The following is a 26,931-nucleotide window of genomic DNA, read 5'->3' on the forward strand; positions in this document are numbered from 1 at the left end:
AAATAAAACATACCAATGCAGTCAATTCCCCTTCAGCCTAATCATTCTGACACCATTGCCTCATTTTTATCCCAGGTTTTCTTTCAAAAGGGCACATGTTTTGTCACTTCCCCATTTTACTCTCACAACAATCCTGTGACATGTTCAGGCCAACATTATAGGGTTGCTTGTGATGACAAAATTAGGTAAAGAAATTCAGGCACCCCTCCCTTGGGCTTCTTTAAAAAAGGCTAAAAGTGAATTGCCCTGAACTCATCATATCTAAATAACTAAGGGCCAGCCTCAGAAGAAGAGCTGGTTCTTATGTGCTGCTTTTCTCTACCAGAAGGAGTCTCAAAGTGGCTTACAATCGCTTTTCCTTTCCTCTCCCCACTGCCCGGTCAGAACAGCTTTATCAGTGCTATGACGAGCCCAAGGTCACCCAGCCGGCTGTATGTTGGGGAGTGGGGAATCAAATCCAGTTCACCAGATTAGAAGTCTGCACTCCTAACCACTACACCAAGCTGGCTCTCAGCGTAAGATATTTAACAGATTCAAAGATGGAACAGAAATAGAAAGCTTATGTTTATATGGTTACCACTATTTTGGGTTTAACTCACAGAGGAAAACATAGTGAAGGAAATAAATATGTCAAAATTGGAGAATGAAGGGTACATGTATCGTTAATCACGGAATGCTGACAGTAATGAACTGAAACCCTGCCATCAGCTGCAGCAATCTCCTCTCAATCATGGTGGCAATCTTACAGCATCTTCTTCCTTGAAGTGGGGCAATTGCCTGGGCAGTGTATCTCCTATCTCCAGACCAGAGAAATACATTCTAAGCTACATTCCACCGTTTACTACATTATGATCTACTATTCAGATTAGTGTTTCCGATAAGAAAACAAAGATGACGTATGGCTCTTCTAGAGTATTGGTGAGAGTACAGATTTCAGGACTGAATGGGGTTAGGATATGTAGTGAGATAAGAAACCAATATTCCTGTTAAGTCCCAGGGAATCTATTGTATTCTCAACAGTCCTACAGAAGAGCCTTCCCTCCTCACTGAACCCAAACAAATGGTAACCATATAAACAAAGCTGGTTGTTACTGTTTGGTCCTTGAATCTGTTCAGCATGTTCGTTATGTTGTATGCTCTATGTGTGGACTAGTACCTTCCCATTCATTGTACTTCATTCCACGCACAGGAAAGCTTACAACTTGACTCAAATAATGAGGACAACGCCCTCCTTAAAAAAAAAAGAAACCTACTCAGAACTGCGCTAAAACATAAAGTTCCTTTATGCAAACTCACCGGCATTCACCCTGGCCAGAAAGAACCAACAGCCGGGGCGGGAAAGACAGAGACTTTCTCCCACCCCACCCCCTTCTCCGCCGTCCAATCACGGTGAACGGCGCGAGCTACGGAAGTTTTGAGACCGACAAAGCAGCCAACCCTCTGCCAGCAACCTCTCCAGGCTTCGCAATTCGGCGCGAGCCACTTTATGAATGACCCATGCCCCGGCCTTCCCCTCATTCCTCTCTACAGATAGGGGGCGGGGCAATGCCTTTTAAACGATTGGCTCTACGGCTCGGTGCTGGAGGGGCTGTAGTTGCCGGCAGCTTTTTTTTCTTCTTCTTCCCATTTCCCGGTAGGGGAGGCGCTGGATAGGGGTTTTGACAGGAAGATAGCGCATGCGCGCTGTTTTTAAACTATCCCGCGCGAGGGCGGAAGGGCGGCGAGGTAACGCCGTGCAGCGCCTGTAGGGTTTTTTTTGTGTGTTCGCAGGAAGGAGAAGCCGACAATGGCGGCGGCTGCTGGGTTCGGGTCGCTGCTGCGCGAGTGCCCGCTTCTCCTGCCCCAGAACCGGGGGAAAAGTGTTTACGAGGGGTTTGTCACTGCCCAGGTAAGGTAGGCGCTGTGCTCAAATCCCAGGGGGGGGGGTCTTGGGTTGTCTCTCCTCCTCCACTTTTCCACCCAGAATTTGAGTCCAGGGGCACCTTTAAGACCAGCAAAGTGCTATTCGAGGAGTGAGCTTAAAGGTGGTCTTAAAGGTGCCCCTGGACTCAAATTTTGTTTGCTGCTTCAGACCAACACGGCTGCCCACCTGAGTCTAACACAAATACCAGGTAGGGATGCCAGTCTCCAGGTGGGACCTGGGGATCCCCCGGGTTTACAGCTCATTTCCAGGCAATAAAGATCAGTTTCCCTAGAGCAAATGGCTTCTCTGGACTTCATAACGCTGTACTCCACTGAGGTTCGTTCCTGCCCACTCCCGGCTCTACCCCAAAGTCTCCAGGTGCTTCCTTGCCCAGAGCTGGCAACCCTCGAGGCAGACTGTATTAAGAAAGATGGTTGAGAGGTGACTCCAACTTGTGAGATTCATGTCCATCCATTGGTCTGCCATGGAAGCTCTCTGGGTGACCTTGGGCCACTCACACCATCCAGCCCTATTGTGCCTCACAGGGTTGTTGTGATAATAAAATGGAAGAAGGAAAAATGATGTAAGCCATATTGGGTTCTCACAAAGAAAGGTGGGCTATAAATGTAGTAAATCAACATGATATGAGCTCTTCTCTCCCCCCCCCCCCCCCCCCGGCCTCAGGTGACTATCCTACCTAATGGTTGTCCCTGGGCTTGGAGAAAACTGCCTTCCCCCATGGTTTTGGTTTAATGCTTGGCAGTAAGCAGGTAAAGCTTTTTCATGGGATTGAGTCAAAAGCATCCTTTCAAACCTGTATTAAAGAGACAGGGCTTGTTGGCAGCCCCTGCCTCAATAATTAAAAGGAGGGTGAGAGAAGAATAGACCCACATTCCTTCTTTCATAGAAGTTCTAGGAAGGACACTTTTTCCTTTAGGTGTTCTTGTGGGGGGGAAAGTGATCTAAAAATATTAAGTATTTCTGTCCCTGAAAGAATGTATGTGGGGGATTTTTGTGCAAAACTCACAGATGATTTTTTTTCAAGAAGGATGATTTGTGTATGGAAAATCTGTCATGCTTTCCCCCCAGGCAATGTGTATGGCTACCTATTGATAGTACTAATGTAACTTTCAGAGATCTAACCACTAGAGATAATTTACTTTACACAATGGAGGTCAGTCAAATCCTCATGGCTGGGATTTGAGTAATATTGGTGGAACAGGAGCGTGGCTTGAGTTGCACAAAGTATATTTTTCACCCCCGCTTGTAAATTTTCTCAAAGTTTCTGGTTTCCCATTTTGGCAAATCGTATGCTGGATTTGTTGGATCCTTTGGCTCTTTCCAGCAACCAGTGGAACTTCATTCCAAGTGACATTGGAAGAACTGTGAACACCTGCATCTTGTTCCTCAGGATTAATAACCGCTACGTGTGCTGGGGACCCTGTGCCACCATATACACACTTGCGATGATATGAGCTTCTGTTTGGTGGAGTGGGGCATAAACATCACAGCATGAAGAAAGAACAATTTAATCTTGCCCCCACCATTACACAGCTTGTGACCAGATCAGGTGTCTTTAGGGTTGTAGCTTGAGAGTTCAGTCCCAGGGGAAACTCTGCTCAATAATGTAGTGCAAGAGAAGCTTCACTTATCCACTGGAGTTCGTGCAGGATGATTTATTGTTGTTATTGCTCCATTGTGGTACATAGTATAGAATAGAAGAATACCATTGCCTTCCTTGAGAAATTTACCACTAACCCTATACTATACAGCTTAAACGCTGAGATTTGAGAGGTGGAGGCAGGAATGCGTGGGAGAACTGTGTATGTTCATTAATTTATAGGAATCTTCAGTGGACTGTGCCTGCAATTTGCAATTCTGCTCAATTAAATTGTGAGAATTTTGCCATTTACTTCTAAAGGACAGGTTTCCACCCTTAAAATACTTCATTACTTCTCTTATACAGAGATATGTATTTTTTAAAGCGAATGAGGTACCAAAGTAACTGGATATACACAAAATGTGGTTCAATGATACATAACAAAAATTAAAAATCCAGAAATAGATTCCCTGATCCCTATTAACAGAGACTTATCAAAGTTGTTGATATCTGGCTTTTATAACATTTGCATAACATACTGTATTTTTAGGATGAGTATGTTATTTTAAAGGGTTTCTGTAAAAACAAAAACAAAAAACATGTTTAACTATTTTAATGAAAGATTGAGTCAAAGTTATTTGATCTTTACAAAAGGTCAGAATTACATCTATTTTTAGGGACCATTTAAATGTAATGGAGTGAAATTTACAAGATACTATAAAGGTAAAGGTTGTGGAGTACATTAATTATATTTCTCAGTTCTTCAGACTACACTATGACAGGTTCTTGGAATTCTTTGTGTAAATGCTGGAAATAATTAGCTAAGCTGATAAGTGCTAAATTTAGTTAAAATACTATCCCAGGTAAGAGCTCTGTGGACTATATGAGACCTGAAGTATTCATTTGTTTGCATCAGATTTTCCAAATGTGGTCAATTGAAATTTATATTAGAAAGCTGCACCTTTTAAGACTAACTGAAATTATACTAGAAAAGCAAGAGATTTTTTAAAATAAGGTACTATCTACCTCATCAGATGCTAAAGTGGAACTGATTAAAAATTAGCGTGGGGGGGGGGATTTTTTTGCCCATGAAATTTCATACTACCTTGCCAAGACAAAAATATGTGTTCTGAAGAATGCTGGTAATTTGTTAAAGTTGAGAGCAAGCTTCAAAACTTAACCAATGGTGCACCAGAAACTTGGTTTATTTTCCAGTTAATGTCTTGGACTATGAGAGCATTTAGGAGGAAAAAGCAGACTCCTGCAAATGCTTAGCAACTATAGATTCCTGCAGGACTTTAATTCCAAATGCTGTAAAACAACTTAATATATTTTAGTATTTATTATCTGAGACAAAAAATAAATGATAGAAACTTAATGACTTGTAGCATTTTCTCTGAGGAAAGCAGGAATCTATCTGTGAAATTCCATTGGACATAGATATTTCCTGTGAAGGTGCTAGCCTAAGGATCACATTAGATTATACACACAAATTTATGTGTTTAAAACCAATGAATACTTTGATTATAGAAACAGTTGTTTGAGGAATGATTGATTTAGAGCAGAGAAAGGAATGCTAAACATGCTTCTTCCCCCATGTGCTTTTGTTGTGTACGATTCCAGATGCATATTTACCTCTGTAAAGTTACACTCATCAGGAACTCTATGCTGGCAGACAATTTTGAAGCAGAAAGATGGTGAATGAGCTGAAGGGTTAACATCTCATTTCCACTACTTCTTAACTATGTAACAACCAAATTGGCCTGCTCTGCCAAGTGAGATAAGGCCCCTGTGGGACCTCAAATGATTCCACAGGGCCTGTAAGATAGAGCAATCATGCCATGCCTATGGTTGAGGCAGGGCTTCCAAACCAGGGGTTCATAGAGCCCCAGGGGTCCGTGGGGAATTCAGAGGGGGTCCACGGCCTTTCCCTTCCTGCTTGAATAGACTTAGCCACAAGCTAGGGACCTGGGCACCTCTGCCTGGAGGGCTCAGCTGGTAGGCTGTGGGTGTAAAAATCAAAGGGAAGGAGCCACTTGTGGTGTGGAATGGGAGGTCTGGGTTGTCTTCTTATTTATTATTATAATATTTATATTTATATACCACCCTCCCCGGGGGCTCCTGCCCTTCTTTCTGGTCTACATGAGGTTGAGCTGCTATAGTAGTAGTGAAGGTGGGGGGAGGGAGCAAAAGGAAGGTGAAGGGTGCAGGTGGTGATGTCACTTGCGAGGGAATGGCAGGAAGTTGTGGCTAGTTGACATCACTTCTGGGGGTCCTCAAAGCCTGAAAATGTATTTCAGAGGCTCCTCTGTGGTCAAAAAGTTGAAAAAGGCTGGGTTGAGGCCATAGAACAGGAACAACATCAGAATACTCACTGATCTCCCTACACATATCCAGCTCCACCGGACTAATTTTATCTAAGGAGTATATATTTTAGTCTTCTTTTCTCTTCTGGAAAAGATGTGGCAGTGGGCAAAGCAGTTTGCATTTTATAACTGTATTTACAATTGCATTTTAATAATGAAGACCCAATGACTTTTAAATCTTAATTTTTAAACTTAATTTGTATATTTTAGATGCTGTAACTTGCCCTGAGCCTCTGGGGAAGGGCAGGCTAGAAATATAATAATAACAACCCTGTCTCAAAGTTATTTCTCTTTCAGTCCTTTCTCCTTCAGCAAAGCAGTTGTTAGAATTTTAAAACAAGATTGCATGAGAGATCTAATTTGGAACTAAGCATACTTTCTATACACTGAATTGAACCCTTTCTCAATTCAGTCCTCTTTATGGAATGGAAAATAGCATGTCTTTTCCACGCATGCAACAAGCCCTTGTAAGGGGTATGCATGGCATGTAAGACTCATACCCCACATAGGATCCCTTTGTCTCCTGATCCACAGTACAGACACCACTGTTATATTGTGCATGCCAGAATTTGCAGTTTATATAGATCTCTAAGAGCCTCTTGTGGCGCAGAGTGGTAAGGCAGCCGTCTGAAAGCTTTGCCCATAAGGCTGGGAGTTCAATCCCAGCAGCCGGCTCAAGGTTGACTCAGCCTTCCATCCTTCCGAGGTCGGTAAAATGAGTACCCAGCTTGCTGGGGGGTAAACGGTCATGACTGGGGAAGGCACTGGCAAACCACCCCGTATTGAGTCTGCCATGAAAACGCTAGAGGGCGTCACCCCAAGGGTCAGACATGACTCGGTGCTTGCACAGGGGATACCTTTACCTTTACCTTTATAGATCTCTAATAACAGTTTCCACTTTTTAAAAAAATCTTGTATTGATTTTATGAGTGCTGAAGCAGACTCGCACGACTGACTTCAATATTATTATGGAAGAATAAAAGGATGAGGGTGTTATTAAGTATGGGCCTTTGCATCCAATGAGGTAACATGTGTTCTATCCACTTTTCTTCTTTTAAACAGTATTCCCACAAGTTGCAGTCCAGGAGGAGTTATACATTTGCCATTCCATTCACATTTGCTCCTGGGGATGAAGAAATCGCTACTATTTCTTATTATTCGCTCTTTTCTTAAAAATCTCTGGTTGTTTGCTTCTGTGCAGAAGAGGAGTGCTCAGCTTCAGAAGAACTATGAAACCTGAACCTTCCCAATGTTACAAAAAAACAGTGCAGCAGTGATGGGTAGTAGCATTACTGTTCTTCTGATCCTGGATTACTACTTTGCTGCTTGATTGCCCAGTGGTAAACAATGCAGCCACTGGCAAGCTTTTTAAAAGTATAATTAAAACAAAAGAACCTCATAAAATTGTGTCTTAAAACTACTGTTACTCCCTTTGATTTTATCTATGACACTTGAGCAAGACTACATTTGCTGCAGCAAGCACAATATAGCAGTCAAAATTCTATGTAGGAAAAGGGATGTATATATCCAAGTGTTAAACGCTGTATTTTGGGTACTTCAGAAATACCATATTTATGCAATAATGAGATGTGTATGGATGGCGCCTAACACATGGTCAGTAAATACACACTTAGGCCTTGAGAACCTTCTTAATCTAGTCCAAAACAGCTGGAATAAAAACTTGTTAGTCATGGGGGTTATCACATGTTTTCTGATTGTTTTTTGGGTGCAGCAGGCTTAGTGTACAGCTTCTTCCTTGGTATCGTTTTACTGAGTGGTAGATGTTTAAAACAATTGCATGCTGTAGTATGTTCTCTTTTTCACCAGCTGTTTTTGGGGGGAACAGGAATGTGGTGGTCATTAAAGACTATTTGACGGTTGATACTTTTTCTTGTGGCACTTGGAAATGTGTATTTTTGTTCACTGCAAGCAAAGGTTACACAAAGATTAACTGCATAGTTTATAAAACTGAAAATAATCCGGGATACCTTGTTTGTTATAGATTTTCTAGCAATCATGGATATGTTAAAAATGGTAACGTTTAAGCCCAGAAGTAAAAAGAAAAATCAAAGGCACCTCAGTGATTCCTAGAATATTGTCATGTATTCATACATTTAAATATTATTTCTGGTGGCTCAGTTCATACTATGTGCTTCCATCATGTGTTGATGTTCTCTGAAATTCTCTGGGTTTGGAAATAATACATACATGCATACATGCATACATACATACATACATACATGATGCCTAATGAGCTGTTACTTTTTCCAGGGTAAAGACTTTCATATAAGGATACTGTTGCCAGTGGATCTTCAGTTGAAAAATGCTAGGTGAGTTTCATGATTTTTGACATTCTCCTTTTATTGCCCAGTAGTAATTTTTCATTTTAATCATGCATCTTATGCACTGAGTAGTGATGGCTACTACAATTTGGAGAGATCCTGAATATCAGCATTTTCAGTTGTTGAATGATTTGCAACTAATTAGTTAGCGTAATATTGCTAGTGTTGAGCTGAGAGTGTGAAATGATGCTCTGTTTCTGCAGACCAGAGTGTACCCACTGAAGAATGTAACCCAGAAAGCCAGTCACACTGGAATTCTAAATCAGTCATTGACTGTTGCAAAGCCCAATTCTAACTCACCTTGTTCAGCCAGAGGCCACACCTTCTTCCAGTGAGAGTGGGAGCTGGTCTGATGGACCTTGGGGATCCAAGTTGGAATGCTGGGACTCTGCCCTGGCCTCAACCATATGCCTGGTGGAAGAGCTCCATCTTGCAGGCCCTGCAGAAAGCTGGTAACTCAACTCTTCTGGGAGCTCATTCCACCAGATTGGGGCCAGGACCGAAAAGGCCCTGCCCTGGGTCGAGACCAGGCGAGCACACTGGGGGCTCGGGACAACCAGTAAATTCATACCCACAAAATGAAGAGCTCCGCGGGGGGCATAAGCAACCAAGCAATCCCACAGGTAGGCAGGACCCAGTCTGCATATGGCCTTAAAGGTTAATACCAATATCTTAAACTTTACCCAGAAACAGACTGGTAACCGAAGCACTCGCTGAATATGGGCCCTCCAAGATGTCCTAGTGAGGACCCTGGCAGCCGCATTTTGTACCACCTGGAACTTCTGGTTCAGAGTCAAGGGCAGGCTGGCGTAGAGCGCATTACAGAAGTCTAGTCTGGAAGTGACCGTTGCATGGATCACAGTGGCCTAGTGTTCAGATGACAGGTTGGGTGCTAGTAGCCAGGCTTGGTAAAGATGGAAAAAAGCCATCTGGGCTACTTTCATGACCTGAGCCTCCTTAGAAAGGGAGGTATCAAAGGTCACTCTCAAATTTCTGGCAACTGGTGCAGCCGTTAATTGCATTCAATCCAGGCATGGAAGGCGTGCTTCCTGTCCTCTTCTTCCTAGCCACAGGACCTCCTGTGGATGGGTTGAGTTTCAGGCAACTCTGCCTGAGCCATCCAGCCACTGCTTCCAAACAACTGGAAAATGTATTGCGGGGGGGGGGGGGGTCTGGTCAGCTATCCATTAGGAAGTAGAGCTGGGTGTCATCGGCGTATTGGTGACATCCCAGCCCGTGGCCTTGGACCAGCTGGGCTACAGGGCACATATAGATGTTAAAAAGTGTGGGGGAGAGCTCACAGGGATCTAACAACTCATCCCCCACCGCAACTCTCTGTGTCTGGTTCTGGAGAAAGCATTCATTCTCCAAAGGCATGTGTGGTTACAATCTACAGCCAGGCAGAAGGCTGTCAGGCAGAAGGTTAAGGACCTTCCCCTTGAAGAAAACACACTTTTCTCAAAGACTGATGAATTCTCCTCTCACTTCTGGATCCCCCTCTTCATATAGATGTAGATATAAATAAATTTTAAAAAGTATAAAAAGTATAATTACACTTTTAGGCTGCTGCTCTCAGCCTGCCGGCTCATTGCAGCTAACGATAAAATAACATAAAACCCCACAACCCCATTCCTAGCAATCACAACAAAACATCCCCACAACAGCGGTTATTGTATCCTCAGCTTCAACAGCAGCAACATTGTCTAATGAAGTATACTTCAAAGATCTTTTCCGGAATCTCAGTCTCGAATCAGCTGTAGAACTGCACATAGCTGTAGAAATGTCCATGGGATGTCACCAATAGCAGTCTTCAAAGGACTTGCAGCAAGCCCAAAAGGGTTTGTCCTGATTAGCAAGCCAGCGGAGCCCGCTGCTATTGGTATGATTAAGTTTCCCTGGTTTGCCCATAGTTCACCAGGGAAACAGGTTATTCTAGGAGAACCACCTTTGCAGTCCACTGCCCAGGGCACTATATAATACCATGCCTGAATTTGGCCTGGAGTTATCATCTCTCCTAGAAAAATGGCTAGTACAAATGTTACCTGAAGATGACTTCAGCCATGACTTTCATTCACTTTTCCCCCTAATTTACAAGTACAATGTTCATAGACCTAAGAGGTCTCAATTTGATCCTTCATGTTAAAAAGTTCCAAATTTTGTCTTTAATTAGTTCTGCAATTCTTAAAATTGCTGATTTAATGCTCTGGATTTACTGGACTCTTATTTTCATGTGTTTGTTCACCCAACCTACCATAGGTATTTGTGTGTCAATTACAATGTAGTTTCATACATATTTTTGGACTGGAAACTGCACTGGGAGTATTTACTAAATGCATGGCAGATCAAAGGGGTGCCATATGCTCTTATATGGATGACTGGCTCATCACGGTATCAACATATGTGGTGCTACAGGCACACAGTTCATCGATTTTGGAGATATGTAAAAGACTAGGGCTGGCTGTTAACCACAAAAAATCAAGCCTTGTTCCTTCTAGGCAGTCCACATTTATTGATGCCTTTTTGGATTCCACCAGAGTAAGCATATTGTTCCCTACATAGTTTTTTTTGGTGAATGATAAAAATCTCTTTATAGGCATCCCTTTTGGTCTCGAATCCCCCCAAACTCCATCAAATCTCACACCTCTTTAAAAGGTTGGGGCCCTCACTGTGGTCCCCATTGTATCCATGATACTTGGTCACCTAGGAACAGTGGGCTACACATACATATGTTATAATAACAAGCAGTTTGATATGCCCTCATTTCTTTTGCAGCTTTAACAAAAGGTTAAATTGGTTCAAGTTAATATGGTGAACTTATATAAATGGGGAAGGGAAATACGTCTGTAACACTCTGCAAAGAAGCAATGATTATCTGAGTGAATCTATTGTGCAAGGGACTATGCTACAATTCATACACATTGTGGACATTGACAACACAATAGATGATATCTTGAGCAGACCTGGCTATTCAGAGTACAAGTGTTTCCTTGGGGAGCAACATATTTGTCCCATTTTTGTCCAGTAGCATTTCTGTATGGTGGATATGTTTGCCACAAGATTCAGCACGAAGGCCCTAGTGTTCTTTTTCAGGTCAGGGAGCAATGGCCTCTCCATCAGGAATGCTTTCCAGTACCAGTGGACTGATCTATCAGTAGCTACTAGCTATGGGGACTGAGGGGAACATCCACATTCAGAGACACTGTACCTCTGAATCTCAGAGCCTGTTGTTGGCTGCCCAGAGGAACTGGTTGGCCACTGTGTGAGACAGGATGCTAGACTAGATGTACCATTAGTCTGATCCAGCCGGGCTCTTCTTATGTTGTCTTATTATGAGGGGCTCCCCAGGAGAGCTTCTAAGATCTAGACCAGGGGTAGTCAAACTGCGGCCCTCTAGATGTCCATGGACTACAATTCCCAGGAGCCCTTGACAGCATTCGCTGGCGAATGCTGGCAAGGGTTCCTGGGAATTGTAGTCCATGGACATCTGGAGGGCTGCAGTTTGACTACCCCTGATCTAGACAATGCTGGAAAAATCCCCTGGTGGCCAGACTGCACATGCATAGTCCCAGTGTGGGATGACACAGACAACAACTTGATGAAAACCGTTACAGGTAAGTGTAACACTTGTTAAATCATTATTTGGAGACTAGAAGCAAAGCCTGTTGTATTTTCTGGGCGCATCCGGATTGGCCCGCTGCCTGTGGTTTCTGAGGGCCGGACAGCACCAGCCAGATGGCCCTTTTAGATATATATAGAGGAACTGTGGTAAGGATAGTGGATCGAAAATGTATATCAACATGTGGGCTTGATTTGTAGGGAGAATTGTAAAGGATTTTTATTTATTTTATTAATTAATTTATATTTGTATTTATTTAAAAAATTAAAAGGCAAACAGCAGGTAGTTTCTACCTTGAGAATCTGACTCTGCACACTCTGAAAGGTACATTGTTCTCTGAGATGCAAAGATTAGATGGAATTTGTGCTACGATTTAAACACTGATAGAAATGAATAGTTAACCAGGTTTTGAGGATTATGAACCATTTAAGTTCAAGTTGATTGGTTGGTGAAAATATGTTCCTTTTCCCTTTTCAATTATTTCTTTCTAGATATTTACCTAAAATTATGTACTCGTATATCATCATGCATATCAAAGTGTTATATTAAACCTACTATCTCTAAACGCCGTAAGATAACATACGTATCCCAGTTTGCTTTCATTGGGGCAATAGCCCTATTGTAGTTAGCACTATTTAAAGATTCTTATGGCCCATATTGTAAAGATACTTACAAAGAAAGGTGGTTTTGGCCCAGTAGGCCTTTTGAGCTAGTTGGAGGTGCAGCATGCAAGCTATCATTTCAAACATGAGTTATAGTCCTTACTAATGAGGCTGTTTAATTAAAATAGGGTAATGATTGATGTTCATTTTTCTGTCCCCTTGAACAGATGTGTCCTGACTGAGGCATGCTGCCAGTCCCTTATAGCCATTGGAGAACACACAGCTTCAGTCTCTATTCCTGGGGGCGTGGCCTCCTGTATTAGAAAATAATGAGAGTGGTGCAATTACCCTTTCAAGATTTGTAATAAAGATTAGTGTGACATCATATGTAGGAGATTCAAGTAATGCTTTAAGAACCATTTAAATGTTTTTTTTCTGAAAGCAAGACAGAGCTCTTCTAACAAGCATCCTTCTGAATATTTTCAGAAGAATAATTTTTATGTCTAACTGAACAGGTGATTTCCCTCCTTTTTGTACATTATTAGAATGAGGAAATTGGGCAAGTTTAATGATGGTGTTTCCTTAATATTCTTTTGAAATAGTGTTAGTGCTTGGATCTTTTTGTGGATTGGGTAGTCATAATTGGAGATTACCTGTGCCAGGTTCAAGGGTGAAGGTTTTCTGAAATTACAAATTTATGCAAGTTTTCCAATATATTGCTTTGGTTCAACAGTATCATATTTTTCATGATGTTTAATATAATGCATTATCAATTAAGGGGGAACAGAGCACAATAAGTAACCAGATATTCCAAAAGCTGTTAATGACTGTACATCTCATAATTTCAAATTTATAGTAATTTGAAAAAACATTTTATCTCCAATTTGTTGAACATGAATGTGGAAAATATTTGCTATATTTTCACTTAGTAATTATTTTCAACACAGAATTTAGTGTTTCTATAGTGAAGGGTTTTTGACATGTAAGAAAGCAATGACCTAATAAACACCATCTCCTCTTTTCCCTTCCTAAATATCTGATATTAGCAAATCCCATTTTGAAATGCCATAGAAAGGCATGAGGGCGAAGGGCAGAAGTCATCAAGAGTAGGGCACCTCAGCCAGTGAGCTGGGCTGCCAATAGTGGAGCAGAGGGGGAAGGGCGATAGGCAGGAGGGCTCCTGCTGAGCAGCTGGCAAGCTGGGCCACCCATAGCAAAACAAATGAAGAAACATGGAAGGGGAGAGAGCAAGGAGCCCAGCCAGTGAGCTGGTGGAGCATGGCCGGTGGGCAGGAGGGCGCAGATCACAGTGGGCCAGCCAGGCAAGTTGGGCCGCTAGGACTGGTGCTGCATCCACGGCAGAGCACTGCTGGCTTCCTCCCCTCCCCCCAGCTCACCTTCTATCGGCTCTTCCTTCTGTCAAGTGCTGGGAAGTGGCATGGAGGAGGAGGAGCAGGGAGGCAGAGAAGACCTCTCCCTATTGGGGGCATATCCTCCAGTGAGGGTCAGTATATGCTTGACAGTAGAGGGGCTTATGTTGCTGTTTGAATTGAATGTGTTCCATTTATTTACATTACTAGGATTAATAAGGTTAAGAAAGTAGCCCGCCAGGTGTTTTTCCAACTTCGTTGGGCCATGCTACTAGTGCCTTTCCTGTCTTCTGAACCCCTAGCCATGGTGATCAATGCAACAGTGACCTCCAGAATTGATTTCTTTAACTCGCTCTTTGTGGGCCTGCGCTTGTCCCTGACTCGGAAATTGCAGCTGGCACAAAATGTAGCTGCTAGGTTCCTCACAGGAACATCTTGGAGGGCTCCTATCCAGCCTGTGCTGAAGCAGCTGCATTGGTTGCCCACATATCTGAGGGATCACCTGTTGCCCTATGCCCTCCATAGGGCCTTGCATTCTGTGGGTACCAGCTTGTTGGTCGTTCTTGGCCCTAGAGAAGCTTTCCTAGGCCTGGCCCCTACCTGGTGGAATGAACTCCCAGAAGAGCTGCGGGTCCTAGGGAAGCTTGCAGTGTTCTGCAGGGCCTGTAAGACGGAGCTCTTCCACCAGGTGAGGCCAGTGCAGTGAGATGATTGGATGGACTCACCTAAGGAAGATGCACACCATATCTGAACAACTTTGGTGTGACCAGCAGATCTCGTCCCTCTGACGCCCTACTGTCAGTCGGGCTGCTGGGGGAGGGTTGAATGTTTTTACTGCCATGTATCATTATTGAATGTTAATTTTAATGCTTTTTATCAGGGTTTTATTGTATACAAGGATCTTTGTGTATCCTGCCATGAGCCGGCTTCCGGGAGTGGTGAGAAATAAATCAAATAAATAATTATAACAATAAATTTTATATTTTGTAGGATACAGTGTAGCTCGCAGCTGAAAAGGGTGCTGGGTGTGTACCAACAGATTCTAAAACAGGTATGTTAGTGAAATATGTTGGTTTAAATTGGAAAAAAAAATCAAAATATTTGATGTAAGAACTTGTATCTCTAACCATTTACTAATCATGCCTAATTAGTGGCAGTGCAATCTCTTACATTGGAGTGTTTCAGACCTGATAATTACAAATGGAATCTGTAAAGATTTGCAGGGGGATTCTCATCCTACCCATCCCCATTCCCTCCCCACACTATTTCCCATGAATTTCCCTGCTTCCTTCTATTCCTTCCATATTTTATTCTTTTCACTCACTCCATCTTTGACCATGAAACCTAGGTTTAGAAAGCTGGCAATACTTCTGTGTCTGCCTAGCAACCCCAAAATGGTCACCAAGATCCTAGAATTAAGTCCCATGAGATCTAAGTGGGTATTCATTTTTTAAAGCTACACACATTGCTTCTATTTTTATTTTAATCCACCATTGCCTTGTTTGTAAGACTTCAGGTTTTTCTGCAAACCTTCCTTTCTGTCTCTGTTCCCATTATGTGTGTTTTTCAGCACTAGTGCCTGCTTCAAAATTAGATATATGATCCAGTTATTGTGATCTCGCATTAGAGAAGGGAGAATTCAGCACCTGCTTTTGCGTACTGTTCTTTAGTGCTGTTCCATATTAAGTGGGTAGAAGGTGCTGCTCAGGCTTGGAGAGTGACTGGATGTCCCTCTTTGGTAACTCAGTCTTTCAGGCTGGAGAAGAGAGGAGCAAGGCCTTAGTGATGGAACCTTTTGCTGCACTAAAGGTTTTCTATTATGGGTTGAGTGCCTTTTCTTGGTGATGTCTGTTGACCTGGTTTAAATGGAAAACACTTCAAAATATATTGTGTGTTAAACATTTCTAGTTCACATCTACATATCTTGCATTTATTACTCTCCCAGTATACATTAAAAGGGGGAAGAAAATATGTTCAGGTTCATATTCATTATTTTCATGTTTTCTGATGCTGAAGCTCCCTTAAAAAAGATGCTAAAAAGTGGAAAGAATTATATTAAACTTAAAAAAAAATACAAACTTGACATCTTTATTACATTAAAGAAAACAAGAAAAGGCCTTTCCAAAAGGACCATCGATAACAGGTGAATCTAACCTTGTATTCTCATGCAAGTACTTTACTAGTAATAATAGAGATACTAAAATAAGTCATGTCTCCCGTGGAAAGAGACATATAATAGAAGATATGTACATGTGAATTTATAAGCTTTTCAAACCTATTAAATTTAAAAATATTTTTCATTGAAAATAGGCAAGACCAAGAACAGTATTTGTCCTAGGCACTCAGTGCATGAAAAAGCTGTGTTGTTTTCCCAGGTGACTCGTGGCCATTTTTTACATGTCTGTTATAAGAAAAATCACTGAGTGCATAACACACAGATCTTTTTGGAACCTGAGTTTCACTTCTGCATCACTAGTTACAATTGGGAATGGGTTGAAAGACACTTGAAACTATTTGTATAATTAGCTATAATTTTAGGAATCATCCCTTTCAAGGCTTTTTTTGTTGCTGTCAGTAAGACAGTTCCCACATGCATCCTTCTGTCAAATCGATAAATGAGTGGCATGTGAATGAGTCTTTCCAAATCAGCTTGTTCATCACCTCAAATGCAGTACTTCAGTGTTTTTCACATTCAGGTGTGGGTTGTCAAGTGCTGATCATTAATCAATTAACCAGATCATTCATTTGCCATGTGATAAAAATATGTCTAATAGAATCAAATCTGTATGTCCTAAACAAAAAAAAAAACCCTAGCTAAATTAAGTAGCTAACAAAAACATGCATTTTTCAGAGACTACAGCACTCTTCGGATCTGGTCAGTTTTATGGTGGAGCTGAAGACAGTTTTGGTGAGAAGCTATATTATAAGAGGTTATGTTGTAGCCATATCTAATTATTTGTTATTTATCTTGTTTATGGAAGAGACACTGTTTGCTACCTGTCTGGTAATTTCTCTGACAGTCCTCCAGGAAATAATTCTTTTGTTGGCTGTACAATCCAAATACCAATACCAAAGTTTATAGAACTTTATTTTGCAAATTCATTGAATGTTGAATATAATTTTGCTAGTACAGCTGTTTTGAGCATATCTTTCTTTGTGATGTGGGAAATCTTTACTTCATTGTTGTTTTTTCTTGTATAAGATCTATGTTGGAATATTACTGCATAAGGGATGATTGAGATGGTTCCTCTACTTTTTCTCTCCTGTCATTGGCCCATTTTGGGGCACTATGAAGCCATGTGGATCTATTTACTTACTAGTTTTAAGTTTTGGGGGGCATGCAAGGTATATGTACAGTATAGGATCAGTGTATTTATTGCCTGCATGTCCATTATAAAGATGGCAATACAGCTATGCATGCTTTATTTTCTTATTTCGAGCATATAATAGTAGTGTTTTCCAGTTCATAACTGCCAAGCAAGTATGGAGAAGCAATCATTGTAGAAAGATTAAAGAATCTTCTGATCGCAGTTTCCAAAGAATACTATTTTCATTCACATCAAAATATTAAGTTCTAAAACCTTGTGACTATGGAGGGAGGGAAAACATAATATCTTGAGCCTTTGCAACATCTGTATGTGTTTATCTGAGATGAACAGAAGTTTTTCTCAGCCCTTATTTGTTATTCAATAATGCAGTAGATGAATTAGAAATTTTTTCAAGCTTCTTTTTCTGACTGTAGTTTCTTGAACAGTATGGTAGATTTCCTTAAGATTGTAAAAATTGGGAAATTTTTACATGTATCATTTTCATTATAGAGAACCTGATGATGTGCAACTATTGCTCTTTCAAATCTCTGCAGAAGGCTGCAGTCTTTGGATGGACTTTTGCTGCACTTACAGTTAATTTTTCATATATTTGACCAGTTGATGGAAATTTTTTACCACTAGTGTCATGGGCCAACCGGGGCTCAGTGACAGTGAGGACTCCTCAAAGGAGATGGGGCCCAGTGTGACCAGCACACAGCTGTAGAGCAAGAGGGAGTTGAGAATCAAGGAGCTGAGAGTGGATGCAGAGCTGCCCGAACCCTCCAGCAGTAACCCAGCAGCTGAAGACCAGCCACCTGCACCCACTTCTCCAGGATCATCACTACCCTTGGAATGCTGCAAAAAAAGACTCAGGCAGGGCTTACAGGCTAGGGGTAAGGGAGCATGCTTCTCTGTTCAGCACCACCTGCTGGATGACAGTGAAGATCTACTGGGGCCCTCCCTATCAAGAAGATGCCCCCAGGCCATACTCTAGCTCCGTGAGAACTGAAGATAAATTGAGATAGTTAATGCTGTTACTCTGTTTGATATTAGATCCTATATTAAACTTAAAATTTTATCTATTTTAGATTTTTAAAATTAATTTTAAAATCTGTTTAATCTGTTTAAATCCGTTGATGGAATATGATAAACTGAGCTGGTTCACTGGAATGGAGTGGTATATTTAATTAATTAATAAAATGAGTCACTGCAGGAGCCAGCTATGTGCAGTGCTGGTTACTGCAGAGACTCATGAGGGGAACTTGTGGGTATGAACACAACATGTTTCTAAATGCCAAAACTGCTGCTGCTGATTGGACTGCTCTTTGATAAACTTGATGTCTAGATTGTCTCTTGACAACCTGTTTTCCCAACTCTTTTTCTCTGGCCTGGTCTATTGTTTGACTCTGAGTTACCTATACATTTTCTCCTTGGCCTTGCCAGCTGGTCTTCTTGCAGATGCTGAAACATAACAGCAGAGGCCTGCAGTCTGATTCAGAACAGCTAGGTTATTATCAATACTGGCCTTTTTAAAGCATTTTGATCAAGAGCTGTTCAAAAGTGTGATGTACAGGGTAGAAACTGGGCTGAAAGTGATGATTTAAGAACATTTTTTTGTATCTGTAACATAGCTTGCTATGTATATTCATTCTGGGTGCTTTGGAGCTTTTGTGTATGGGCTTTGGTCAGTGGTTTGCTTCCCTTTGAGCCTTCAAATAATGTCCCAGGAGCTCAAGCATCTTTTGAAGCACCTGCTGTCCCCTTATCTGTCCTGCCAGCCTCTAGGCCTTATATGCCTTATACGCGCTTCGCTTCTTTGTCAATCAATTCAGGCAACCAATCCCCTTCCTCCATATTCTGATGCCGTTTAAAGGTTCCACGATGTCCGCTATTTTTTTTTTAAAAGAACATAGTTCTCTGTTGCAATGCCTATGTATAGAATCATAGATGCTTTTTAATACCTACCCCCCCCCCAAAGGGATCCCAGGTAGGCTTGTGCATGAAGGGGCCACTTCAGCTTCAGCACCCATGGAAGTCAGTGGTGCCATAGACTTTGATGGGAATGTCGGTGTTCCCGCCTTTCCCAGGGCCTGAGGGGGTGGGGGGGTTTGATGTACGGTCTCCAAACTTTCAGAGTTGCTCCAGGAGGCTCTTCCCTGACTCCCCTCCAAATTTCAAAATGATTGGTCCAAGGGGTTCACATCTAGGGGCACTCGAAGAGGGTGCCCCCATCCCTCCATTATATCCATTGGTATCTATTCCAATGGATTGTGAACATTTAAATAATGTTTATTTAAAAACATTTGTAGAAGGAAGAGAATTTAGGATAGCCAAGTGTATGGAGTTTTCTTCTTGGTTTTTGGACTAGTCATCCAACCAGCCTTTTTAGCATTGACGTTTATTTGGCAGCAACTTCTGCACATCATCTGCTGGTTGATGGTTTATCTGTATTTGCTTCAGACAAAACCAAGAAATTGATAAAGGGGTTGAGGAACTTGTATTCCTGTATCAAAACGTATTTCTCAGGGGAGTTTGTCATTGCTTTTGTCCATGCTTACTCATAAACCATTTGAACCCAGGGCATTCTGCAGTCCGTGGCTTCTTTCTACAAAATCCTTCAGCCAGGACAGCGAACTGGCAGCATTATCTTGTGATCCACTTTTTCTTCAAATTCACCAGGACATGGTAGTCTTGAAGCCAAGTATAGACTTTCTTCCCAAAATTGTCTCTAAGTATCATTTGGGTCAATGGGTCTCACTACACCCAGTGGATGTTTTGTATGGCTTTGCTCTTTTCTTTCTTTCTTTCTTTTTTGGTGGTGGGGGGACGTAAAAGGTAAAGGTATCCCCTGTGCAAGCACTGGGTCATGTCTGACCCTTGGGGTGACGCCCTCGAGCATTTTCATGGCAGACCCAATACGGGGTGGTTTGCCAGTGCCTTCCCCAGTCATTACCGTTTACCCCCCAGCAAGCTGGGTACTCATTTTACCGACCTCGGAAGGCTGAGTCAACCTTGACCCAGCTGCTGGGATTGAACTCCCAGCCTCATGGGCAGAGCTTCAGACTGCATGTCTGCTGCCTTACCACTCTGCGCCACAAGAGGCTCTTTTTTGGGGTAGGATACAACTTATTTACACAGGATAGGAACCTTTTTGTTTGCTTTAGTGTGCATAGGAAATGTAAGAAAACGTTAGCACAGACATGGTCACACTAGATAGTCTTGACAATTAAAGTAGCCTATGCACTGGTTAATGTGGAGTGTCCTATTGTCATGTCTACGCATTCCATGAGCGCTCAGGCCTCATCAGCTGCATTTACAGGTGCATTGCCCCTGGAAGGAATCTCTAGTGAAACAAACTGGTCAACCCCATCCATCTGCCAATACTTATTGGATGTCAACTGTGAGAGAGACAAGAATGAAATAGGAGTGTCTGGACCCAGTGAAGGACCAGACACAAATCAGGCAGTAGGGCACAGGGATTTCAGTATGGTACATCAAATATTTCAATATAATAAGCAGACTTACAGGGAGTCTTCAATCTTCAGTTGATTCTTTAATATCCATAATTCTAAATAAATCCCTGTGTAGCTTTATCAAGGGACATCAATTCTTAGAAAATATACAATAGTATAATTAGTGAGTGTTCAAATAAAATCAATAAATGCATAACAAGAATATATTTGACCAATGCCATGAATACATACTCAAATTGTTTTCAACTAGAAACTTCAATTTAGAAGAACAATCTCTTAGCAGGGAATCTAAAGTAAAAACAAACATTGGAAATTTTAATCGTTGTGGTAACATGAATCTGAACCTCTGCATTATAAAAAGAAGAATCTACCTGGTATATATGGATTTTAACCTGTATAGCACAGTCAACCACTGTAAAATTAAATAAATTAAATAAATTGTTAGACAAGGAGGACCAAACAGTCCTAATATCTTTTAAACCCAAGTTATAATAGAAACTTACAAGACTATTTTAACAATTCTATAAACAGCTACTTCTAGCTTGAGGTGTTCCAGATGCACCTGAATCAGGGTGGGAGGGATGTTAAATACCATATGTAACTAGCAACAGTTGTGAGATACTGAAAGGCAGTGATGAGTCAGCAATTACAAAAAGCAGCGGAAATCCAACAGGTTGTTCAACCCCTAAGATTCCATTGTACCAATTTTAAAAATTGCACAACTTTCCTCCTGTTCCAATAAAATATTAACATCTAGTCTCTTAAAGCTTTCTTATTCAGACCTTTTGAACACCTACAAACTCAATGTTTCCCATTTATGATTATTAATTAGACAAAGTTCCACAATAGGAGCAGACAGAATTCCATTTTTAAGTCAAAATTTATGCTCACTCAGATGTATTCTGATGGCACAAGTACTTTTGCCAATGTAAATCAAGGAACAGGGGCATAAAATTAAAATATGAAACACAAGAACTGGCACAATTGGAAAAATTGTTGTGTAACATTATAGGTAGAAAGAAAGCTGTTGCAAAACGAGCACAGTCCACACTTAGTGTCCCCATGGCAAGTGGGACTGTTTTGCAACTTTATAGTGGTCTGTTCTAACTATTAAATCTTTAATATGTGTTTTGTAATTGCTGACTCATCACTGTCACTTGTATGGCCGGCCGGACTCTCCCCTGGAAACATTTGCAAGGTGTTTGGAAGCAGACTCTGGATGGCTCAGGCAGAGTCGCCTGAAATTCAACTCCTCCAGGACAGAGATCCTGTGGCTGGATAGAAGGGGGCAGGATCAGGAAGTGTGTTTATCCTTCCTGTACAGGGTGCAGCTTACCACTGTACCTCTGCCAAGAATTTAGGGGTGATCTTTGATGCCTCCCTTTCTATGGAGGCTCAGGTCACAAAGGTAGCCCAAGGTAGCCAAGTGAGGCTACTAGTGTCCTCCCTGGCCACCATGATCCATGCAACGCTCACTTCCAAACTAGACTTCTGTAACTTGCTCTATGCTGGCATTCTCTTATCTCTAACTTGGAAATTGCATTTGGTCCAGAATGTAGCTGCTAGAGTCCTCGCGCAGTCATCTTGGAGGGCCCGTATCCATCCAGTGATGTGGCAGCTGCATTGGTTACCGGTTAGCTTCCAGATCAGGTTTAAGGTTTTTGTTCTTACCTTTAGGGCCATTCATGTCCTGGGCCCTGCCTATCTGTGGGACCACTTGTCTCCTTATGCCCCCTGCAGGGCTCTTTGCTCTGTGGGTTTGAATCTGTTGGTGGTCACTGACCCCTGGGAGGCACGCCTGTCTTTGAGCAGGACCAGGGCCTTTTTGGTCCTGGCCCCAACCTGGTGGAATGAGCTCCTGGAAGAGCTAAGAGCCCTGACGGAACTCTTTCAGTTCCGCAGGACCTGTAAGACAAAGCTCTTCTGTCAGACATTTGTTTGAGGCTGGGCTAAGAAGATCAAGTTCCTCCCTCTATAGGCCCTATTTGCCAATCATGTGAGCAGGAGTTTACCCCCCCCCCTTGAGATGGTGGTTGGGGGCTGTGGGTGGTTGTGGTTGGGTGTGCAAAAAAGGGGAGGGGAGGATTAGACTAGTTTTATCACCAGTGCATGGAACTGAATATTTTTCTTCTGTTTTATCATTTTACTGTAAACCACCATGAGCCGGCATGGACTGGGAGTGGAGGTCAACAAATATAATAATAAATAAAATAAAAATAAACCAGTGAAATTAATTGTGTCTATGTTCATTTGCTTTCAGTAAGTCTTAAGCATGCATAACTGCAGCTTGATTTGGGCCCTTATGAATTGTGCTGATCCAGTTAGTGTTGGTTGATCCCTGAATTAAAATGCTTTTCAGTACTGTTTAGTGAATTCATGAGATATGTGTTTGTTTTAAAATGAATGGAAAAGTGGCCCGTTTGTTTTCACTGGCTTCAGTGGGAAACACATCTCTAGGTATAGTGTTTTCTATTCAGTTTGGGTTAAATGTTAAGAGATGTTACTCATCAAAGAGATGTTGCTTTCTAAATTTCAGAAAGTAAGAGTCCTAGATTTGTGAGCAATTAAAACAAAGGCCCGTGAATCTTAAAAACACTCCCCCTGCAAAAGAAAAAACAGCAACAAACATTTTAGCATCTAAAATGCTGTTTATACAATATCCATAACATAATGAGAGACATACCCTCAAGATGATTTTCATGTAAATGGGAAGCAACAAATACAGGATATATTCAGTCATCAAATAGATCATTTCTTTCTAGAATGCATGGTCAGAGTGATGAGGGGAGCCAGGAGAGACTGAGAGATATGAAACTGATGTATAGCAAGGATTGAGTTAATAAATCATCAAATATATATACTTTATTTTTGTTATATTACATTGCCTACAGAGCTGGGATCATTTCTCCCTATCTGCCCAACATGTGGCAGGATAAGGATCCCTTATTGAAAGAGAACACTCCTCTCCTAATTTCATATAATTTGGTTAAAAACAAAGATATGACAACTGAAATTTTTAATTGTTGAAACCACTTAGAAATGCAAATAAATGCTAAAATGAACAGAACAATTAAAAATGCACAGGAAACAGTTGCACAAATATAGTTATAATGATATCCTCTTTCAACAGGAAGCTGCCTTGAAGAACACCCGGGAGTTTCAGTCACCAGCTCTACCACCACCACAACATTATTCTGACCTTATCAGAGATATGGAAACTTTGGGTTGGAATAAGTATGTTATTTATTATTAGGATTCTTTTAGAAAAAGGTTAAGTACAGCATCTACATTTAGGAAACAAATTTTATCCTTGCTGGTAAAAACCAATATTTTAATATAAGTCTCCTGAATCAGTGTTCCTAATCTACATATATATATATAAAAAAAAGAATCTACGTATAAAAATCTAATTTTGTTTAAAACAAAGGCTTTTACAGTTTGCATTCCTTTTAAGATATTTAGAAAAGGAAGCAAGCAGCTTTATTGGGTTCCTGTGGATGTCTTGCAGCAGGTCTGGCATAGTTAATGCTCCCTTGCAGCAAAGTGGACTGGGTCTCTGGAGTTAGTGCTTTTTGCCAGATCCCAGTTACCAACACAGTGAGAAGGTCAGAATCTTTTTTTTCTGAGAAATGGACAGTGTCATTGATAGTTCTTGCAGTTCTACCTTCTCCCCTCTTGTTTGTTTTCTGCATTGACTAGGAGCGCAGGGTTCTGTTGGATTGTTGTAGCCAATGCATCATCATTATCCCTTTAAAAAAAAGGTCTGTTTATTTTTTTCGCTGCTTTTGTCACGTGAAGCAATGGCAAACTGTTGTCAGCTCTTTCATAGAATCATAGAATCATAGAGTTGGAAAGGGCCATACAGGCCATCTAGTCCAACCCCCTGCTCAACGCAGGATCAGCCCTAAGTATCCTAAAGCAGTGGTCCCCAACCTTTTTATCACCGGGGACCACTCAACACCAGGGACCAGTCACCGGGGACCACTCAACGCCTTTTACTGAGGCCCGGTGGGGGGGGGGGTTAGTTTACTCCTCTACTCTCAACCACTGCCCTAACGCTCTCTGATCGCTATGGTAATGTTTAAACATCCCTTCAAAATAAGATACAGACACGCCACAACAAAGAACATAAGGAACATTTTATTTTCATGGAAATTTTAACTCATGGCAATGAAAAATCAATGGGAACCCTGGGCTTGTTTCTCTGCAACGAGATAATCCCATCTGGGAGTGATGGGAGACAATGACACCCGAAGTGTGTTGTAAAGGGCCGGGGGGGATCAAGTAAAGGGCCGGGGGGGTAGAAGGCGTCCTTCGGGGCCCACCTCCAATTAGTCAAAGGACCACATGTGGTCCACGGCCCACAGGTTGGGGATTGCTATCCTAAAGCATCCAAGAAAAGTGTGTATCCAACCTTTGCTTGAAGACTGCCAGTGAGCGGGAGTTCACCACTTCCTTAGGCAGCCTATTCCACTGCTGAACTACTCTGACTGTGAAATTTTTTTTCCTGATATCTAGCCTATATCGTTGTACTTTAAGTTTAAACCCATTACTGCATGTCCTCTCCTCTGCAGCCAATTGGAACAGCATCCTGCCCTCCTTCAAGTGACAAGAGAGCTATCATGTCCCCTCTCAATCTCCTTTTCCCCAGGCTGAACATTCCCAAGTCCCTCAACCTATCTTCATAGGGCTTGGTCCCTTGGCCCCAGATAATCTTCGTCGCTCTCCTCTGTACCCTTTCAATTTTATCTACGTCCTTCTTGAAGTGAGGCCTCCAGAACTGCACTCCAGGTGTGGTCTGACCAGTGCCGTATACAATGGGACTATGACATCTTGTGATTTTGATGTGATGCCCCTGTTGATACAGCCCAAAATGGCATTTGCCTTTTTTACCACTGCATCACACTGCCTGCTCATGTTTAGTTTACAATCCACAAGTACCCCAAGGTCTCGTTCACACAGTGTTACCTAGAAGCATATCCCCCATCCAGTAGGCATGCTTTTCATTTTTCTGACCCAGATGCAGAACTTTACACTTACCTTTATTAAATTGCATCTTGTTCTCATTTGCCCATTTTTCCATTGTGTTCAGATCTCGTTGAACTCTGTCTCTACCTTCCGAAGTATTTGCCAGTCCTCCCAATTTGGTGTCATCTGAAAACTTGATGAGTAGTCCCTCCACCCCCTCATCTAGATCATTAATAAATATGTTAAAAAGTACCAGGCCGAGCACCGAGCCCTGAGGTACCCTGCTACTCACCTCTCTCCAGTCTGATGAAACACCATTGACAACAACTCTTTGAGTGCGGTTCTCTAACCCATTCTCCATCCAATTTCATCTTAAGCACTTTGCAAAAGGTTCTACTAACACATAAACAAAGAGGGGGATTTCTTTACCAAGAATCCTTTAGCCATTAATTCCTTCAGAAGGGCATTGCACTGGCCTCACCATTGCAAGTTGAGGAGTTCTCCATGTGTACTCAGATCTAATGTGCAAGAAGTGTTGATATGAACAGTGAGTCTTGGCTATTGCCATCAAATGGTGCTGCCTCAGGTATTGTAGCCAATTTACAGAATTATGGCTTCACCACTACCACTATGTCCTTGAGCTGCTGATTTCCTCTTGCCTGCCCAGTGCTTATGATTGCTTCAAGTAGTCTCCTTGGAATTTGTCTCTCAAGCATTGTCATTTCGTGCCAGACTGCAGAGTGGAGTTTGAGCCAAGGCGGGTTGTCTTTTTCCTGCTCTCGCATGGGGGAGCATTTGTCCCAGTGCCCCTTGTCTGCCCAGGATTTGTGCTCCTGCATGGGAGCCAGGGCAGTGAGGGTCCCAGTGCAGAAAAGGTCAACGTTTTGACAATTTGCAAAAGCAGAAGAAATGGCACTATAAGAAGTATGCATCTTTACCCCCCTTTTTTTCCTCTGCAAACTGTGGTCTTAGGTTCCTGAAAAAGTAAAACAGTTCAACCTTCCTCAGATGTCCTCTCAGAAATAAACTCTTAATTTTTCAGAGGTTCCCTGGACAAACAAACATAGATAGAAATTCTCGTCCAAATTACACTCATTCTGCTGAAGAATCAAGTTTTCTGATATAGAAACAATCTTTTTTTTAGTCTTCCTAAATATCCAATATTTATTTTAGAAAAATTGGGAAAAGTCTTGAGGATATAGGAAACTTTTTCATGGATTTTTCTTTATGAGCCCCTGAAAGTCTCTCCACTCCCCTTTCTTGTTTCTTCACTTCCCTCTTTCTTTTAGGTTCTTAGGTCTGGAATTCTTTGTTAGGTTTACATGGTGCTTGTAGAAACTACCAGCTGGAAGGGATTTATATCAGTCGAGCTTGACTTTTTTG

General features: G+C 41.8%; 1 protein-coding gene across 5 annotated transcripts in view; it reads left to right on the top strand.

Annotated features, from left to right (window-relative positions):
• The first annotated feature begins 1,557 nt into the window (after window positions 1–1,557).
• FANCL (FA complementation group L) overlaps window positions 1,558–26,931 on the top strand; it is a 69,601-nt gene continuing 44,227 nt past the window's right edge. The window contains exons 1-6 of one of the 5 annotated variants that reach the window (XM_077333351.1): window positions 1,558–1,633; window positions 1,771–1,888; window positions 8,141–8,199; window positions 14,790–14,850; window positions 16,651–16,707; window positions 23,711–23,814. In XM_077333351.1, coding sequence (XP_077189466.1) covers window positions 1,787–1,888; window positions 8,141–8,199; window positions 14,790–14,850; window positions 16,651–16,707; window positions 23,711–23,814 — 383 coding nt within the window. In that variant the 5' untranslated portion in view covers window positions 1,558–1,633; window positions 1,771–1,786. The other 4 variants (XM_077333371.1, XM_077333342.1, XM_077333377.1 and 1 more) reach the window with 4 other exon arrangements.

This window comes from Paroedura picta, chromosome 1, assembly GCF_049243985.1.
Source record: "Paroedura picta isolate Pp20150507F chromosome 1, Ppicta_v3.0, whole genome shotgun sequence".
Taxonomy (NCBI): Eukaryota; Metazoa; Chordata; class Lepidosauria; order Squamata; family Gekkonidae; genus Paroedura; species Paroedura picta.